The sequence below is a fragment of the Monodelphis domestica genome, chromosome 6 (assembly GCF_027887165.1).
Source record: "Monodelphis domestica isolate mMonDom1 chromosome 6, mMonDom1.pri, whole genome shotgun sequence".
NCBI lineage: Eukaryota > Metazoa > Chordata > Mammalia > Didelphimorphia > Didelphidae > Monodelphis > Monodelphis domestica.
Window position 1 is genome coordinate 188,623,866 of NC_077232.1, and position 17,554 is coordinate 188,641,419.

Consider the following 17,554-nt stretch of genomic DNA (forward strand, 5'->3'; position numbering starts at 1 on the left):
CATTTCTATGGATTCCTCAGATTGGGCTTTTCGTATGATCACAATAATATTCTAGTTACAGAAATTTCTAAAGACCTTTTAAAGGGACAGTGTTTTCTGAATAGCTACTGCAAATGACCTGCAGTTATTTTGTTGTTTTTTCAGTTGGCAGGAAGCAATGGTCACTTTTTGGCTCTGCCTCCCTTTTAAGACTGGCAATTTTGGGTAGAAATACCATCAAACTAGCTTAGGAAACACTGGCACTGAGGTTGGCAGCCTGGCTGCTGAGTTTTAGTCATGGCTTTGGGGTGCTTCCTAAACAGGAAACAGTTGCTCCCAGGGCAGAAAAGAAGTGGGTGTTGTTTTCAGGTAAGAATAGAAAGTAGTTGTGTAAGAATATCTCTGGGATGAAGGCCTTTGGCTTTCTTGTCTTTGGTTTTTTTGAAGGACCTCTTACCTGCCTGTCTGGTCCTGTTGCTTCTCATTCCATCAATGCCAGTGAGTTTCTCATCTTTTGCCTTTTCCTTAATTTCCACTCTATTGCTTATAGGATTGGGATATAGGGTCCATTGTACCATGGCATTCAGCTACACTTAAACCAGAGCAAAGCCCTTGGTATGAGCATTCCTGAATTCATAAAACATCTTCTGATGACAGTCAAAAGTCTTGACATCCTCTTTGCAGAATCTGGGCCTGTGATGGCAGATAACAAAACCTTGGGCAAGTCCCATTAGGCAAATTGGGTTTTACAACTTTTTGTCATAGACTTGTAGGCCAATATAGTTAGTCCCTGCCTAGCACATGGGGTAGGCTTGCTGACTTGACAAGAGAATTTTTTTATGTTTTGTTCATGCTTTCTTAAAAAAAAAAAGTATTGCCATTTCCCTACCATCCTCCCTTCTCCCAACAAAGCCTGTCCTTAGTAATAAGGAAATACAATTATGCAAAATAGATCATTGTATTGGCTTTTCTGATTTTGTAAGCTTTCTTAACCTGTATTATACCATTTTTCTAATGCCAGTTAGGAGGCATGCTTCATAGTCCAGTAGGTGCACTGAAGTCACCATTGATCATTGCATTGATTAGAATTCCTAAATCGTTTCATTTCTGTTTTCCTATACATTATGATATAAATTGTTCTATTTATTCTAATCTGCATCAGTTCATACAAGTCTTCCCCAGTCTCTCAGAATTCTTCATATTCATTTACATTTATATGCCATAGGTTGGTCAGCCATGCCTCAATCAGTGGTTACCAACCTTATTTCCAGTACTTTGCTACTACAAAAAGTGCAACTATACATATTTTTATATAAAAGCAACATTTCCTCTTCTGACCTCCTTGTAATATATGCCCAGTAGTTGTACCATGAAGTTCTCCAGAATTTGGCAATTTGATCTCTACTGGTCTACTTCTATGTTCTTATGGTTATGAATAGAGCATTTCTTCTTCCTACTCTGATCTTAAAGAGTCGAGTTAGAAGTAGCCCAATTTTAGTTTCTATCACATTCACCCCAATGGATGTTCTAAATCTTTTCTTTTCAAGCCCTTGGTTCCATTACCTCATCTCTTAATCCCAGCAGATAACTTTACCTTCTACTTTAAAGAGTCTGACACCATCTGATGAGATCTCTTTTAACTCCCATCTCTCCACTCCTTTTTTTTTAAACTCTCAGCTTCTCTCTTAGAATCAATATTGTAAATTGGTTTTAAGGCAGAAGAATCAAAAGGGCTAGACAATGGAGATTAAAAAATTTGCCCAGGGTCACACAGATAGGAGGTGTCTGAGATTTGAACCTAAATCTAACCCTCTTGTGTTATAGGTAAAAGGAAATAAGACCCAGGGAAGTTAAGTGATTTGTTACAGGGTCCTATAACAGCATTAAGTAAACAGCAGAGCTGAAAATCGAACTCAGGTCCTATGACTCCAAATTCAGAAACCTTTCTACTAGTCTGACAGTTTGGTTTGTTTTAACCTCTTGGTGAAAACTATATCTTGATATGTACTTCTGTGACCTAAAAGTTTGTCTCTTTCATTTGTTAAACATTTATTACAAAAGGGTTGGGGTTTTGTTGTTGTTGTTTTTTTGTCTAAAACTAAATTTGAACCCAGAACTTATTGTCTTCAGACCTGGCTCTCAATTCACTGATCCATTTATAGCTACCTCTATCCATTCCTTTTAACCTCTCACATCCCCGCTCTTTATTTCTCTATAGTTTCTCAGGATGACATAATCTTCCTTCTCAAAGTTAACTTGTACCACATCTTTGTCTTTGATATCATCACCTTCTGTCTCCTCAATGACCTTGCATTTTCTTTCAAAGATTTCCAATATTTCTTTCTCCATCAACTGCTTCTCAGTCTACAAACATGTTCAGGGATAAAAGAAGATAAAGAAAAATTTTAAACCACTTTCTTTTGCATCTGCCTTTCTCAACCCCATTCATTGCCAAATTGCTGGAAGGAAAGTAATCTGTTTTCACTCTCTCAACTTCATCCACAATTTTTTTTTCATTTAATTTTAGCTTTTTTTTAGTTTTAGGGTTTTTTTTTTTTTAGTTTTAGTTTTAGCTATTTTTAGTTTTAAAAAATCAATTCCAAATTCTCTCTCCCTCTCCTGCCCCTCTTCCACTCATTGAGAAGGAAAACTATATAATGACCATTATGTAAGTGAAGTCATGCAAAGAATATTCAGAAAAATAAAAGGAGTGAAAAAAATTACACTTCAGTTTGTACTCAGAGTCCACCAGTTTTCTCTCAAAGTACATAGTTCCTCATTCAGAAAGAATTTAAAGATTATATATATATATATATACACACACACACACATATATATATCTCATATATACACAAATACACAGATACATACGATTCTTCAACAAGACCCCAGTCATTAGTAACACATAAGTTCTTGCAGATTAAACACTGGTAAAATATCAATGATAATTTTCTGGCTTCTTTAGCAAGGTTAATTGTGCTTCTATTTGTTGCACTTATTCATCAGTTGTTTCAGTTGTATCTGATTCTTCATTGCCCCGTTTGCTGTTTTCTTGACAAAGACACTAGAGTGGTTTGCTATTTCCTTCTGCATCTCATTTTTCAGATGAAGAAACTGAAGCAAATAGGGTAAAGTGACTTGCTGAGGGTCACAGCTGGTAAGTGTATGAGGCAAGATTTGAACTCATGAAGATGAGTCTTCCTGACTCTAGACCTGACACTCTATCCATTATGCCACTTAGCTTCCCATTGGCTTCCCATTACTTATCAAATAAAATACCAACTCTTAATCCTGAGATTCAAGCCCATCAATAATCTGGATCCAGTTTACATTTCCAGCCTCACTTCAGAGATTTGATATACCCAACACTCCAGTCAAATTGTATTCCCTCCTGCCCCCACCTTCCCTCTGCTCATACCAATCCCTATGTCTGGAATATACAAACCTGCTCCTCCTCACCTTCTCTCAAGATCTAACCCAGGTATCTCCTCTATCATGCCCTCCAACATTCTCTGTCTCAAACTGAAAATGAGGCAGTTTTGTATAGTAGATTGAATCAGAAATACCCAAGTTTGAATATGGTCTGACTCTGTGCCACATGACTTATTGTGCTCAGCTTCAATTTCTTCATCTGTGAAATAAGTATAACAGTATAACAGTCTCTACCATACAAGGCTGCAGTGAGAATCAAATGATATTTTATATGCACTGTGTAGTGCCTTTAAAATCTGAAAATCCTATATGTCTTAGCGAGTGTTAATCCTCATTTTCTCATAGCACTATCCTGGGCCTTTACTTTATTCTTCCCATAGTTTTACACCTGTCTTTCTACTGACTGGCTTATAAATTCCTAAAGAGAAAGCTCTGTTTATTTATCTTTGTATCCCTAGCATAAAGATTAACACAGTAGAAACCTATAACAAAGATTTGTTGAATTGCAAACTTAAAACTTCCTACCTATTAGAAAAAACTAAGGCATTAAAGTTCAGGTGCACTTTCCTGGGTCACATTTCCATTTTAAACTTGTATTTGACCATGTAAGAAAGGAGGGTAGTAGAATGGGCCACAGTGAACTATTTCCTTGTCTTCCACAACCTAAATGTTCTTAATTTTAGAGCTTTAACAGTAAACATATAATAGATATTTGTCAAAATGAATTAAGTGAGGAATATGGAAGAAGGGGAAGTATAGTGATAAGAAAGCTGAATTTTGAAATTTAGGATGTGGAGAAGTGTTTCAGTGAGTTCTGTAGATCTGGAATTAGTCCTAACAACACCTTATTGACTTAGTGTCTGCCAACTTAAATTTCTTGGAATAGAATATCCCCTGACTCAGTCATCTGTGACTTAAAAAGCTACAAGCTACTCTTCCAGTGCCAGAAACGGTGGTGAAAATTGTAGGAAGACTAAGACAACAATGATAAAAATAAATACAAGATTTTTATTTGAATTAAATGAATTGTATTAAGAGTGCAGTTATTGTCTCCACACATTTTATATAAGCCAGATTTTGGGGAAAATATGCACATAGTATTTGGACTGATGCTTTTTAAAAGAGAAATTTAGAAAGGTGTCCCGTACTTCTCCCCCCCCCCCCAAAAAAAAAAAAACCCACATGTACACTCACACAAACACAGGCACACTGGGTGGTCTGTGATAAATTTATGTTAGGGCATGAATAGAAATCACAGAAGAAATCACAGATGAGACGGCATCATCATTAACTTGCCATCTGTATTGTTGGAGAGATTATTCACGTTGTTGGTGAGGTAGTAAAATCTGTTGGAATATTTGAGTACTTTTTTAATATGTAAATTGGCCATGCCTGGATCAGTCAATAAATGTGTATTGACTTATATGTAGTTAGAACAGTAAGGGCAATGTCTATGCATGGACATTTATTTCACACATTTATACATATTCTTGCATTCTATATCTGTGAAAAAGATAAGAATTGCATCTGCTTTATTTACACTTACCTGGTACTTTGTGGATAAGCCCATTAAAAGACATTCAGGATATGTATTGCTGAGAAGGGAGGTGGCAGGGAAGGCCGCCCTTTGGCCAGTAATGTGATTTGCATGTAAGTATCTCAAGGATTCTGAAGGACTCCCATCAAGTCCTGCACTCTGGATAGCTTCTCTGAGAATCATTTATGGGAAAACATGGACAAAAGCCATTTGGAGGATGAAAGGAGGGGTTGTAATTTGCATCAGAAGAGGGTGGATGCCACCAACTGTTAAAAAATCAAGGTCTTGTCTAAAGAAAGGAAAATTAATAAATAAATTAGTCCCTAGATTAATGTCTTTATCCTGATATGAGTCAATCTATCTATAAGCATTAATTAAACACCTACTATGTGCTGGGCAGTGAAAAGGAATAAAACTAGAGGCAACATGATCCAGAGGATGGAGAACTAGAGTTGGAGGCAGGCAGGTCTGGATTCAAATAATGCTTTCTGGGAAACCCTGGGAAAATAATGGAACCACTCTGGACCTCAGCTTTCTCATCTATAAAGTGAGGCTTTCTGAGGTCCTTTTCAGCCTTAAATCTTTGATGAACTCCTATGAAAATGCATGTTATAATTAAGCTTTTTCTTAAGCCATATTTTCTTTGTAATAATTGTGGGCCTTGAAATGATTTTGAAACAGGAAGAACGCACTGTACTTTCGAAGGAACTCACTTCTCTCCGGCAGCGGAAGGAGCAGCTAAAGGCTGAATTAGAGAAATACAAAGAATGTGATCCTGATGTTGTAGAAGAAATACGTAAGTTTGCTTCATTGCTTGGGTCTATAGTGAATAAAAACTTGAACCTGGGAGCCTAGTATAAGTAAAGCAGTCAAAGAATTGATACTATTTACTTAGGTAGCTTTTGTCTCTTTTTGCTGATATTTTAAATGTTAATCCAGGGCAAATAGTGACCCTTAATAGCAAATACTTACATGGATTTTGAATGGAAATAACATATCATTTTAATCTATCGTCAGACCAAAGTAAAGTGTTAAAAAGAGATGTTTTAAATTCCAAATTTAGGGGAAGGGAAGGGATTGGTTATAAAAACCTAACTACTTAATTATAGAAGAAATTACCCATTGGCTTTTATTAAAAGCATTCACTTTGGTACGTTCATTTGATTGTATCATTCCTACTTTGGAACTTTCTCTGAAAGTGTACCAGATGCACAGAATGGCCTGATGGCTTAACTATTCAACCTACCCAACTTCTTCCCTCCAGTATTCAAACAACTCTTGAAACCTTGTCCTTGATGAATCCCACCAGATTGATTAGAGGAAAGTTAGACTTTTTACAAGCCTCACTTTGAGGACTCCTTTTACTAACCACCCAAAATATGCTAAAAATTAGTGAATGTAGAGACTCAATCAGATTTTATTCAATTTTTTCATATTATTTATATAAGGATTGTAAACCCTAGTAGATTTTAGGTGTTCAGTAATTAAAATTGTGCAAATCTAGAATTCATTTTCTCTGGCGGTAGCAGGTTTCCCTTCACTAGCTATCTTTAATCAGCTTGGATTTTGTCAGGAATGGCATGGAGGTGGGGGGCAGGAGTTCCTGTTCAAATTGAAGGGTGAGCTCTGTGATACATTCCTACTTTGATATTCTGTGATATTCCTCCATCATTTCATTACTTCACTCCCCTCACCCACCACTGCCCTTAGCATCTCTTCTTCATCTGAATAAGAACATGAAACCTAGTTTTGTTAAACATTATGTTATATTTTTAATAAAAAAAATTTTTACAGAAAATTTAATATTGGGAAAATACACCTTACATAAATTCCTCCATTATTATTATACAGTACACTGGAGTTGAGTTCCAATGAATTTTTAAACTCTTGTAATAACTATTCACAAAAATTATAAGCATTTTGAAAACTAAGGAGGTAGAAGACAAGAACATAGGGTTAGATTTGACAATGGGCATTATACCAGAAACTTAAGTTATCACTGAGTATCTCCATTCTAGGAAGAGTTCTGCCAATACCATCTAGAGAACTTAATAGTCATACTACCAATCAAGGGAAGGCAATGAGAAGCAGAAAATTGTGGGTAGCCAGCATATCTTCAAAGTTCTGCATTTAACCCTTTGCATTTGCCTATCCTAATACCAGTGAATTATGGTTATTCCCCAAAAGCAAGGAACTCAAAGTTATGGTATGCACTATAACTATTTTTTTTTATTCTAAAGTTCCAACTATGGTTCTTTCCTTGAATATATAGTATGTAAAGGTAGAAATTTAATAGCATTTGAAGAAATTTAAAACATCATTTTTCAGATGAACAAGATATAATATTAAATTTGCCGTGGAAGCCAGAGTTTAAAATTTGTTGATTTTTTTCATGTTTAGAGCACCTCATTATTAGATAATATGACTAAACTAGAAAAAAAAATTAATACTGTTTTTTTTTCCTGATTATTGTAACCTATATATGTAGGAGAAAAGCTTTTAGAGAATTTAAAAAGATATTATTTAAAGAATACATTTTTATACTTTTATACCCAACAATTTCTTTGGAATACATCTGAGCTACCACTTGATGGCATATTAAACGAGTATAATTACATTACATATTAGATATCATAGTTAGGATGGATTAAATTTTGTAAAAAATAGACTCGAATACAGGACTACAATCCCCACGAGCCTTTGCTCCATTTCCCCAGAATGCCTTGTAATCTCACCTGGGCCGAGATCGAGAAGGTATTTAAGCTGATTCAAAGGCTTTTGAGGGTCTCTCTCTTGGGTCTTTTGGACTTCCGTTTTGCAGCAGGCACGTCTCTTGCGTGATGTGAGGTTATTTTGTCTAGGCCTCTGGCCTAGGCACATGTTTCTTACTTGTATATTCTTTAATCTTTAACCTTTAACAAACCTCTAAAAAATATAATACTTCTTGCAGAGAGAAACTAATTTCTACCTGCCTCAGTCTCCCCAGTCTCCCCAAATTTTAATCTTTACAACTTGAAGAATTTAATTTACTTTATTTCTGAATTTTTTGATACCTTTAGGTTGTCCAAAAGATATTTTCCCAATCAACATTCAATCAAACCCCACCGTGAAATACCTTCCCTTGAAAAATTAAGCAAATAACACCTAGTTGGATTGCTACTAATAATGCATATCACTTTTCCCATTAGTAGTTTACTGATCATTAACAGAAAGGAGGATGCATGTTTTCATTTTGGTAGCTCACATGATATTGCCCACTGTGCTTGACCTAAATTGGGATGGAGTATTTTGGCCTCTTCTTCTTGTCTTTATTTACATTATTATAATTATTATACATGTGGTTCTTTGGACTCTGCTTTTTTTATTTAAGTCTTATCATGTTTCTTCAAATTCTCCATATTTACCATCTTTAAGATATATTAATATTCTATGAAGAGGTAACAAGGTACAATAGATAGAGAACCTGCCTCAATCAGAAAGATCCAGGTCTGACACATAATGGCTTTGTCCCTTTGGGGCAGTCAATGTTAGTGCTTCAGATGAGTCTCTCAGAGTCCTAGATCTACACTGGTAAAGGAAGTTTCTTCACTGAAAACACCTTATGTACCCATGAAATCACAGAATTGGACAAAATAAAAAACAAGTTACTAGCCCAGCCATTGCATATATCAGGGGTCCCCAAACTACGGCCCTCGGCCCATATGTGGTCACCTGAGGCCATTTATCTGGCCTCCACCACACTTCCGGAAGGGGCACCTTTTTCATTGATGGTCAGTGAGAGGAGCACTGTATGTGGCGGCTCCGCAAAGCGTGGTATCACTCACATACAGTACTACTTCCAGTGACATAATCCTTTGTGGGGCTCCTTGTTCTGAGAGTAACTGAACAAAAACGAGGCGCCGCACAAAGGATTATGTGGCTGCACAATGGAAGACATCAGCATAGTGAGCAGTGATCTGTGGGAGGGGATTCTGCACTGTATATACTGCTGCCTGGTATAGTGGTGGCAGTGATGGGCCTGTGCAAGGTGTGACGGGCCCATCACAGCCAGCTCTGCAGCCTCTGCTATCCCAGACAGTGCAATACAGTGTCACAGGCCCAGCACTACCTCCAGTACTGTATACAGGCATCAAATAAGAGTGATCTGGCCTGTGACATCAGCAACCATCTTTGGCAGCACTTATGTCTGTGAACAGACTTTTTCTAGAATGAAGCATCTAAAATCTCCAACCAGATCTAGACTAACTGATACACACTTGCATCACTTGTTATGGCTAGCAGTGACAAATATGGAACCAGACATTGACCATCTCATTTGCCAAAAGCAGGCCCATACTTCCCATTGAAATATTGGTCAGTTTGTTGATTTAAATTTACTTGTTCTTTATTTTAAATCTTGTATTTGTTCCCTTTTTTTTTTTTACTTTAAAAAAAGATATGTGTAGTGTGCATAGGGATTTGTTCATAGTTTTTTTTTATGGTCCGGCCCTCCAATGGTCTGAGGTACAGTGAACTGGCCGCCAGTATAAAAAGTGTTTATTAATATAATAACATAATATAATAAAAGTTATTCATTGATATAATTTAAGGTAGAAAGGAGACCCCTGGCATACATGTTTTGTTTCCAGCTTTCTTTTTTTTATTTTTTTATTTTATTTTTTTTAATTTTATTATTAGTTTTAATGTTTTCTTCATTTGAATAAGTTTATTTAGTCAATTTAGAACACTATTCCTTGCTTACAATAATCACATTATTTCTCTCCCTCCCCTCCACCCACTCTTCACGCAGCCAGCGCTCAATTTCATTGGGTATTACTTGTGTCCTTGATGAGAACCGATTTCCGTGTTGTTGTTTACACTAGGATGTTCATTTAGAGTCTACATCCCCAACCATATCCCTTTGACCCATGTATTCAAGCAGTTGTCTTTCTTCGGTGTTTTTACTCCCATAGTGTTTCCTCTGGGTGTGGATAGTGGTTTTTCTCATAGATTCCTCCTAGTTGTTCAGGAATATTGCATTACCACTAATGGAGAAGTCCATTACATTCGATTGTACCACAGTCTATCAGTCTCTGTGTACAGTGTTCTCCTGGTTCTGCTCCTCTCACTCTGCATCAATTCCTGGAGGTTGTTCCAGTCCCCATGGAATTCCTCCACTTTATTATTCCTTTGAGCACAATAGTATTCCATCACCAACAGATACCACAATATGTTCAGCCATTCCCCAATTGGAGGGCATCCCCTCATTTTCCAATTTTTGGCCACCACAAAGAACGCAGCTTTGAATATTTTTGTACAAGTCTTTTTCCTTATTATTTCTTTGGGGTACAAACTCAGCAGTGCAATGGCTGGATCAAAGGGCAGATAGTCTTTTAGCGCCCTTTGGACATAGTTCCAAATTGCCCTCCAGAATGGTAGGATCAATTCACAGCTCCACCAGCAATGAATTAATGTCCCAACTTTGCCACATCCCCTCCAACATTCATTACTTTCCTTTGCTGTCATGTTGAACAATCTGCTAGGTGTGAGGTGATATCTCAAAGTAGTTTTGATTTGCATTTCTCTGATTATAAGAGATTTAGAACACTTTTTCGTGTGCCTATTAATAGTTTTGATTTCTTTATCTGAAAACTGCCTATCTATGTCCCTTGCCCATTTATCAATTGGGGAATGGTTTGATTTTTTGTACAATTGATTTAGCTCTTTATAAATTTGAGTAATTAAACCTTTGTCAGAGGTTTTTATGAGGATTTTCCCCCAATTTGTTGTTTTCCTTCTGATTTTAGTTACATTGATTTTGTTTGTACAAAAGCTTTTTAATTTGATGTAGTCGAAAATATTTATTTTACATTTTGTGATTCTTTCTATGTCTTGCTTGGTTTTAAAGTCTTTCCCCTCCCAAAGGTCTGACATGTATACTATTCTGTGTTTACCTAATTTACGTATGGTTTCCTTCTTTATATTCAGGTCATTCACCCATTGAGTTTATCTGGGTGTAGGGTGTGAGATGTTGATCCAAACCTAATATCTCCCATACTATCTTCCACTTTTCCCAGCAGTTTTTATCAAAAAGTGGGTTTTGGTCCCAAAAGCTGGGATCTTTGGGTTTATCATAAACTGTCCTGCTGAGGTCATTTACCCCAAGTCTATTCCACTGATCCTCCTTTCTATCTCTTAGTCAGTACCAAATTGTTTTGATAACCGCTGCTTTATAGTATAGTTTGAGATCTGGGACTGCAAGTCCTCCTTCCTTTGCATTTTTTTTTCATGATTTCCCTGGATATCCTTGATCTTTTGTTCTTCCAAATGAACTTTGTAATGTTTTTTTCTATTTCAGTAAAGAAGTTTTTTGGTAGTTCAATGGGTATGGCACTAAATAAGTAAATTAATTTGGGTAGGATTGTCATGTTTATTTTATGTTAGCTCGTCCCACCCATGAACAATCAATGTTTTTCCAATTGTTTAGATCTAGTTTTAACTGTGTGGAGAGTGTTTTGTAGTTGTGTTCATATAATTCCTGTGTTTGTCTAGGCAGATATATTCCTTAGTATTTTATATTGTCTAGGGTGATTTTAAATGGAATTTCTCTTTCTAATTCTTGCTGCTGAAATGGGTTCGAGATATGTAGAAATACTGATGACATATGCAGGTTTATTTTGTATCCTGCAACTTTGCTAAATTTGTTGATTCTTTCAACTAGCTTTTTGGTTGATTCTCTAGGATTCTTTAAGTAAATCATCATATCATCTGCAAAGAGTAATAGCTTGGTCTCCTCATTGCCAATTTTAATACCTTCGATTTCTTTTTCTTCTCTGATTGCTACTGCTAGTGTTTCTAGTACAATATTAAATAATAAAGGTGATAATGGGCATCCTTGTTTGACTCCTGATCTTATTGGGAAGGCTTCTTCCCATCTGCAGATGATGTTTGCTGATGGTTTTAGATATATACTGTTTATTATTTTTTTAAAAAGGCCCTTCTATTCCTATACTTTCTAGTGTTTTCAATAGGAATGGGTGTAGTATTTTATCAGAGGCTTTTTCTACATCTATTGAGAGAATCATGTGATTTTTGTCAGTTTGCTTGTTAATATGGTCAGTTATGTGGATGGTTTTTCTAATATTGAACTGTCCTTACATTCCTGGTATGAATCCTATTTGCTCATAGTGGATAGCCCATGTGATGACTTGCTGGAGTCTTTTTTTTTTAAATTTATTTCTTTTTATATTTTATTTGATCATTTCCAAGCATTATTCATTAAAGACATAGATCATTTTCTTTTCCTCCCCCCCACCCCCCATAGCCGACGCGTAAATCCACTGGGCATTACATGTTTTCTTGATTTGAACCCATTGCTATGTTGATAATATTTGCATTAGAGTGTTCATTTAGATTCTCTCCTCTGTCATGTCCCCTCAACCGCTGTATTCAGGCAGTTGCTTTTCCTCGGTGTTTCTACTCCCATAGTTTATCCTTTGCTTATGAATAGTGTTTTTTTCTCCTAGATCCCTGCAAATTGTTCAGGGACATTACACCGCCACTAATGGAGAAGTTCATTACGTTCGATTATACCACAGTGTATTAGTCTCTGTGTACAATGTTCTCCTGGTTCTGCTCCTCTCGCTCTGCATCACTTCCTGGAGGTTGTTCCAGTCTCCATGGAACTCCTCCACTTTATTATTCCTTTTAGCACAATAGTATTCCATCACCAACATATACCACAATTTGCTCAGCCATTCCCCAATTGATGGGCATCCCCTTGTTTTCCAGTTTTTGGCCACCACAAAGAGCGCAGCTATGAATATTTTTGTACAAGTCTTTTTGTCCATTATCTCTTTGGGGTACAGACCCAGCAGTGCTATGGCTGGATCAAAGGGTAGATATTCTTTTGTCGCCCTTTGGGCATAGTTCCAAATTGCCCTGCTGGAGTATTTTTGCTTGTATCCTATTTAAGATTTTTGCATATATATTCATTAGGGAGATTGGTCTATAGTTTTCTTTGTTTTTGACCTTCCTGACTTTGGGATCAGTACCATGTTTGTGTCATAAAATGAATTTGCTTATTCTGTTAGTTTAAATAGTTAAATAGTATAATATTGGGATTAGTTGTTCTTTGAATGTTTGATAGAATTCATTTGTAAATCCATCTATACCTGGGGATTTTTTCTTAGGGAGTTCTTTGATGGCTTGTTCAATTTCTTTTTCTGATATGGGGTTGTTTAGGTAATTTATTTCTTCCTCTTTTAGTATAGGCAAATTATATTTTTGTAAGTATTCATCCATATCACCTAGATTGCCATATTTGTTGCCATATAATTGAGCATAGTAGTTTTTAATGATTGCCTTAATTTCCTCTTCATTAGAGGTGAGGTCTCCATTTTCATGTTGGATACTGTCAATTTGGTTTTTTCTTTCCTTTTTTTAATTAGACTGACTAGTACTTTGTCTATTTTATTTGTTTTTTCAAAGTACCAGCTTCTAATCTTATTTATTAAATCAATAGTTCTTTGACTTTTGATTTTATTATTCTCCTTTGATTTTTAGGATCTCTAATTTAGTCTTCATCTGAGGATTTTTAATTTTTTAATTTTCTAGTTTTTTAATTTGCATTCCCAATTCATTTCCTCTGCCCTTTTAATTTGTTAATATATAAACTCAAGGATATAAATTTCCCCCTGAGTACTGCTTTGGCTGCATCCCATAGGTTTTGAAAGGATGTCTCAACATAGTCATTTTCTTCAATGAAGTTATTAATTGTTTCTACAATTTGTTCTTTAACTAGCCGGTTTTGGAGAATTGTATTGTTTAATCTCCAATTATTTTTTGATTTACCTCTCTATGTACCCTTACTAATTGTTATTTTCATTGCATTGTGGTCTGAGAAGGTTGCATTTATTATTTCTACTTTTTTGCACTTGTTTGCAATGTTTTTATGCCATAATACATGGTCAATTTTTGTGAATGTACCATGTGCTGCAGAAAAGAAGGTATATTCCTTTTTGTCCCTTTTTATTTTTCTCCACATGTCTACTAACTCTAATTTTTCTAAGATTTCATTCACTTCTTTTACCTCTTTCTTATTTATTTTTTGGTTTGATTTATCTAGTTCTGATAGAGGAAAGTTCAGGTCTTCCACTAGTATAGTTTTTCTATCTATTTCATCCTTGAGTTCCTCTAGTTTCTCCTTTACAAATTTGGATGCTATGACATTTGGTGCATACATATTGAGTACTGATATTTCCTCATTGTCTATACTGCCTTTTATCAGGATGTAATTACCTTCCCTATCTCTTTTAACTAGATTTATTTTTACTTTGACCTTGTCAGATATCATGATTGCAACTCCTGCCTTCTTTTTATCAGTTGATGCCCAATAGATTTGGCTCCATCCTCTTACTTTCACCCTATGTGTATCTACCTTCCTCGCGTGTATTTCTTGTAGACAGCATATGGTAGGGTTTTGGATTCTAATCCACTCTACTATTCGCTTGCGTTTTTTTTTTTAACCCTTACCTTCCGTCTTGGAGCCAATACTGTATATTGGCTCCAAGGCAGAAGAGTGGTAAGGGCTAGGCAATGGAGGTCAAGTGACTTGCCCAGGGTCACACAGCTGGGAAGTGTCTGAGGCCAGATTTGAACCTAGGACCTCCCATCTCTAGGCCTGGCTCTCAATCCACTGAGCTATGCAGCTGCCCTCATTGCTTGCGTTTTATGGGTGAGTTCACATTCACATTCAGAGTTATGATTACTAGCCATGTATTTCCTTCTTTTTTTCCTTTTTTTTTAAATTTTTAAATTTTTTATTTTTTATTTATTTTTTAATTTTTTTAAAACATTATTTTATTTGGTCGTTTTCATACATTATTCAATGCAAACAAAGATCATTTTCTTTTTCTCCCTCCCCCCCTCCCCCCGCCTTTCCCTCTCCCATAGCAGACGCATGATTCCACTGGTTATCACATGTGTTCTTGACTCGAACCCATTTCTCTGTTGTTGGAACGTGTATTTCCTTCTACACCAATGTTTGTTTTTAATCAGTCCCCCTAGTTCTCACCCTTATTGTACTTACCTTTCTACCCCCCTCCCTTTTTTTTATCCCCCCCCCTTATTTTCCCTGTAGTCTTCCTGAAATTACCCCCCCCCCCATCCTCTCCCTCCCTTGTACTGCTTCCCTCCTCTCCAGTCCATTTGTTACCCTTCTACTCCCCTATAGGGTGTAAATCTAGTCTCTGCCCCAATGAATTGAATTGTTCTTCCCTCTCTGGGTAAGTTTCAAAGCATGTAAGAGTTGAATATTTCCTATCTCCGACCTCTTTACCCTTCCAGTGTATTGATATTCTCCACCCTTCTGCCATGAGCTCCTTTGTGATGTATAAATTTACTCCCATTTGTTTCTTTTCCCATTTCTTTTAGTATTAACCTCTTTTTTTAGCTCTAGTTGTTTGTGTGTAGATATAGATATAGATATAGATATAGATATAGATATAGATATATTTATAGATATGGATATACCCACACACATACACACACATGTATTGCTGTATGTATATATCTATATATCTATTTATGTCTTCTCCTTTCATCTTATACAGTTTGTCACTGTTCCCTCTAAGTGTAATTATTCTAGATACCCAGGTGATAACAACAATTTTTTAGAGTTACTAATGACTTTTCTTATAGGGATACATATCATTTTAACTTATTGAGTCTCTTTAAAAATTTTTTTTGAGTGTTGTTTTGTTTTTCTTTTTCCCCTCTTTTTTAATTACTTTTTGATGATTCTCTTGAATTCTGTGCTTGGACATCAAATTTTCTGTTCAGGTCTGGTCTTTCCTTTACAAATTCTTGGGATTCTTCTGTTTTGTTGAATGACCATACTTTCCCCTAAGAATATAGTCAGTTTTGCTGGGTAGTTGATTCTTGGTTATAAATCTAGTTCCCTTGCTTTCTGGAATATCATATCCCATGCCTTTCTATCCTTCAGTGTGAATGCAGCCAGATCCTGCATTATCCTCACTGTGGTTCTGTGGTATCTGAAATACTTTTTCTTAGCAGCTTGTAATATTTTTTCTTTTGTCTGATAGTTCTTGAATTTACATTACTGGGTGTTGTCAGTTAGGGATTAAGTACAGGAGGTGATCTGTGAATTCTTTCAATCTCCACTTTTCCCTCTTGCTCTAGGATATCGGGGCAGTTTTTTTGAATAATTTCCTGTAGTATTATGTCCAGGCTTTTTCTTTTGTCATGGTCTTCTGGTAGACCAATGATTCTTAAATTATCTCTCCCCGAATGATTTTCTAAATCCTCTGTTTTGTGAATGAGATGCTTCATATTTTCCTCAATTTTTCATTCTTTTGGTTTTGTTTTATAATGTCCTGCTGCCTTGTGAGGTCACTTAATTCCAGTTGTTGTATTCTGGTTCTTAAAGACTGGATTTCTTCCCTGGCTTTTTTGGTCGTCCTTTTCCTTCTGGTCTGATTTTCTTTGGAGGGCATCTTCCATCTTCTTCGCCTCATCTTTCATCTCCTTTGCCTCATTTTCCAGCTGGTTGATTTTGGCTTTCAAGACACTATTTTCTGTTTCCAAATGACTTATCTTAGTTTTTAAGTTCTTTTCCCAGTTGTCTTCAGCCTCTCTTAATAATGTTTTGAATTGCATTTTGAGTTCCTCCACAGCTTGTATCCAATTCACTGGGCTTTCTGATTTATCGTTTGCTGATCCCTCCCCCTCTGTTCCATTGGCTGTGTAGAAGGTGTCTATTGTAATTTCTTTCTTCTTTTTCTGCTGTTTGCTCATATTTGCCCCTTCTTTGCTCCCTGTATTTGTCTGTGCTCTTGCTCCTCTCATTTTTTTGTTTTGTTTTTTTTTTGTTTTGGGGCTTTCTGTCAATCTCCCCTCTTGGAGCTTTGTCAGATCTCTCAGTACAGTCTCTAGGGGAGGAGTTTGAGCTTCCCTGTCCTCTGGAGGCTTTTGATTGGATTAAGTTCAGCTGGGTTGGACCGTATGTGTAGGTTGAGGCCAAAAACCTCCTGAAAGGCTGGAACCAAATGGAAGGTCTCAGCTGCCCAGGCTCTCTCCAGTTCTCTCCAACTGCTTCCCTGCCACCTGTGTTCTATGCTCTGAGCCTGGCACAGCCCTGCCCGCTCGGTACACCCTCTATTCCAGTGCCTTTGCCCACTCAGAGGTTCCTGTCCTTGCTGCAGGCCCAGCACTCTTGGGGTGGAGGGCAGGGTTCCTGGTCTCCCTGAGCTCTGAGGACTCCTGATAGGATTAAGTTCAGCTGGGTTGGGCTAGATGTGCCCCGAGGCAGAAACCTCTGGTAACTCTGGAGCCAAACGGAAGGACCCAGGTGCCCAGGCTGCCAGCCTTTTGATCTCTCTCTAGCTGCTTCCCTGCCACCTGTATTGGACACTCAGAGCCTGGCACAGCCTTGCCCACAAGGTACACCCTCTAGACCAGTACCTTTGCCTGCCCAGAGGTTCTCGCTGCCGCTGGGGGCTCAGCGCTCTGGAGAGGTGGGGAGTCCTGGGACCTTCCTTCTGCCTTCCCCTTATACCCGAGTGTTCTCGGATTCCAGCTTTTGGGGGGAGTACCTTTTGGATTGAG

The 17,554-nt window shown here is 37.0% G+C and overlaps 1 protein-coding gene across 3 annotated transcripts in view; it reads left to right on the plus strand.

Moving 5' to 3' along the window:
- Window positions 1-17,554, plus strand: part of MND1 (meiotic nuclear divisions 1) — a 144,913-nt gene that overhangs the window by 89,475 nt on the left and 37,884 nt on the right. For all 3 annotated transcript variants that reach the window (XM_056802778.1, XM_001375843.4, XM_056802779.1), the window contains exon 6: window positions 5,630-5,744. In XM_056802778.1, the coding sequence (XP_056658756.1) occupies window positions 5,630-5,744 (115 nt within the window). The remainder of the gene's footprint in view (window positions 1-5,629; window positions 5,745-17,554) is intronic.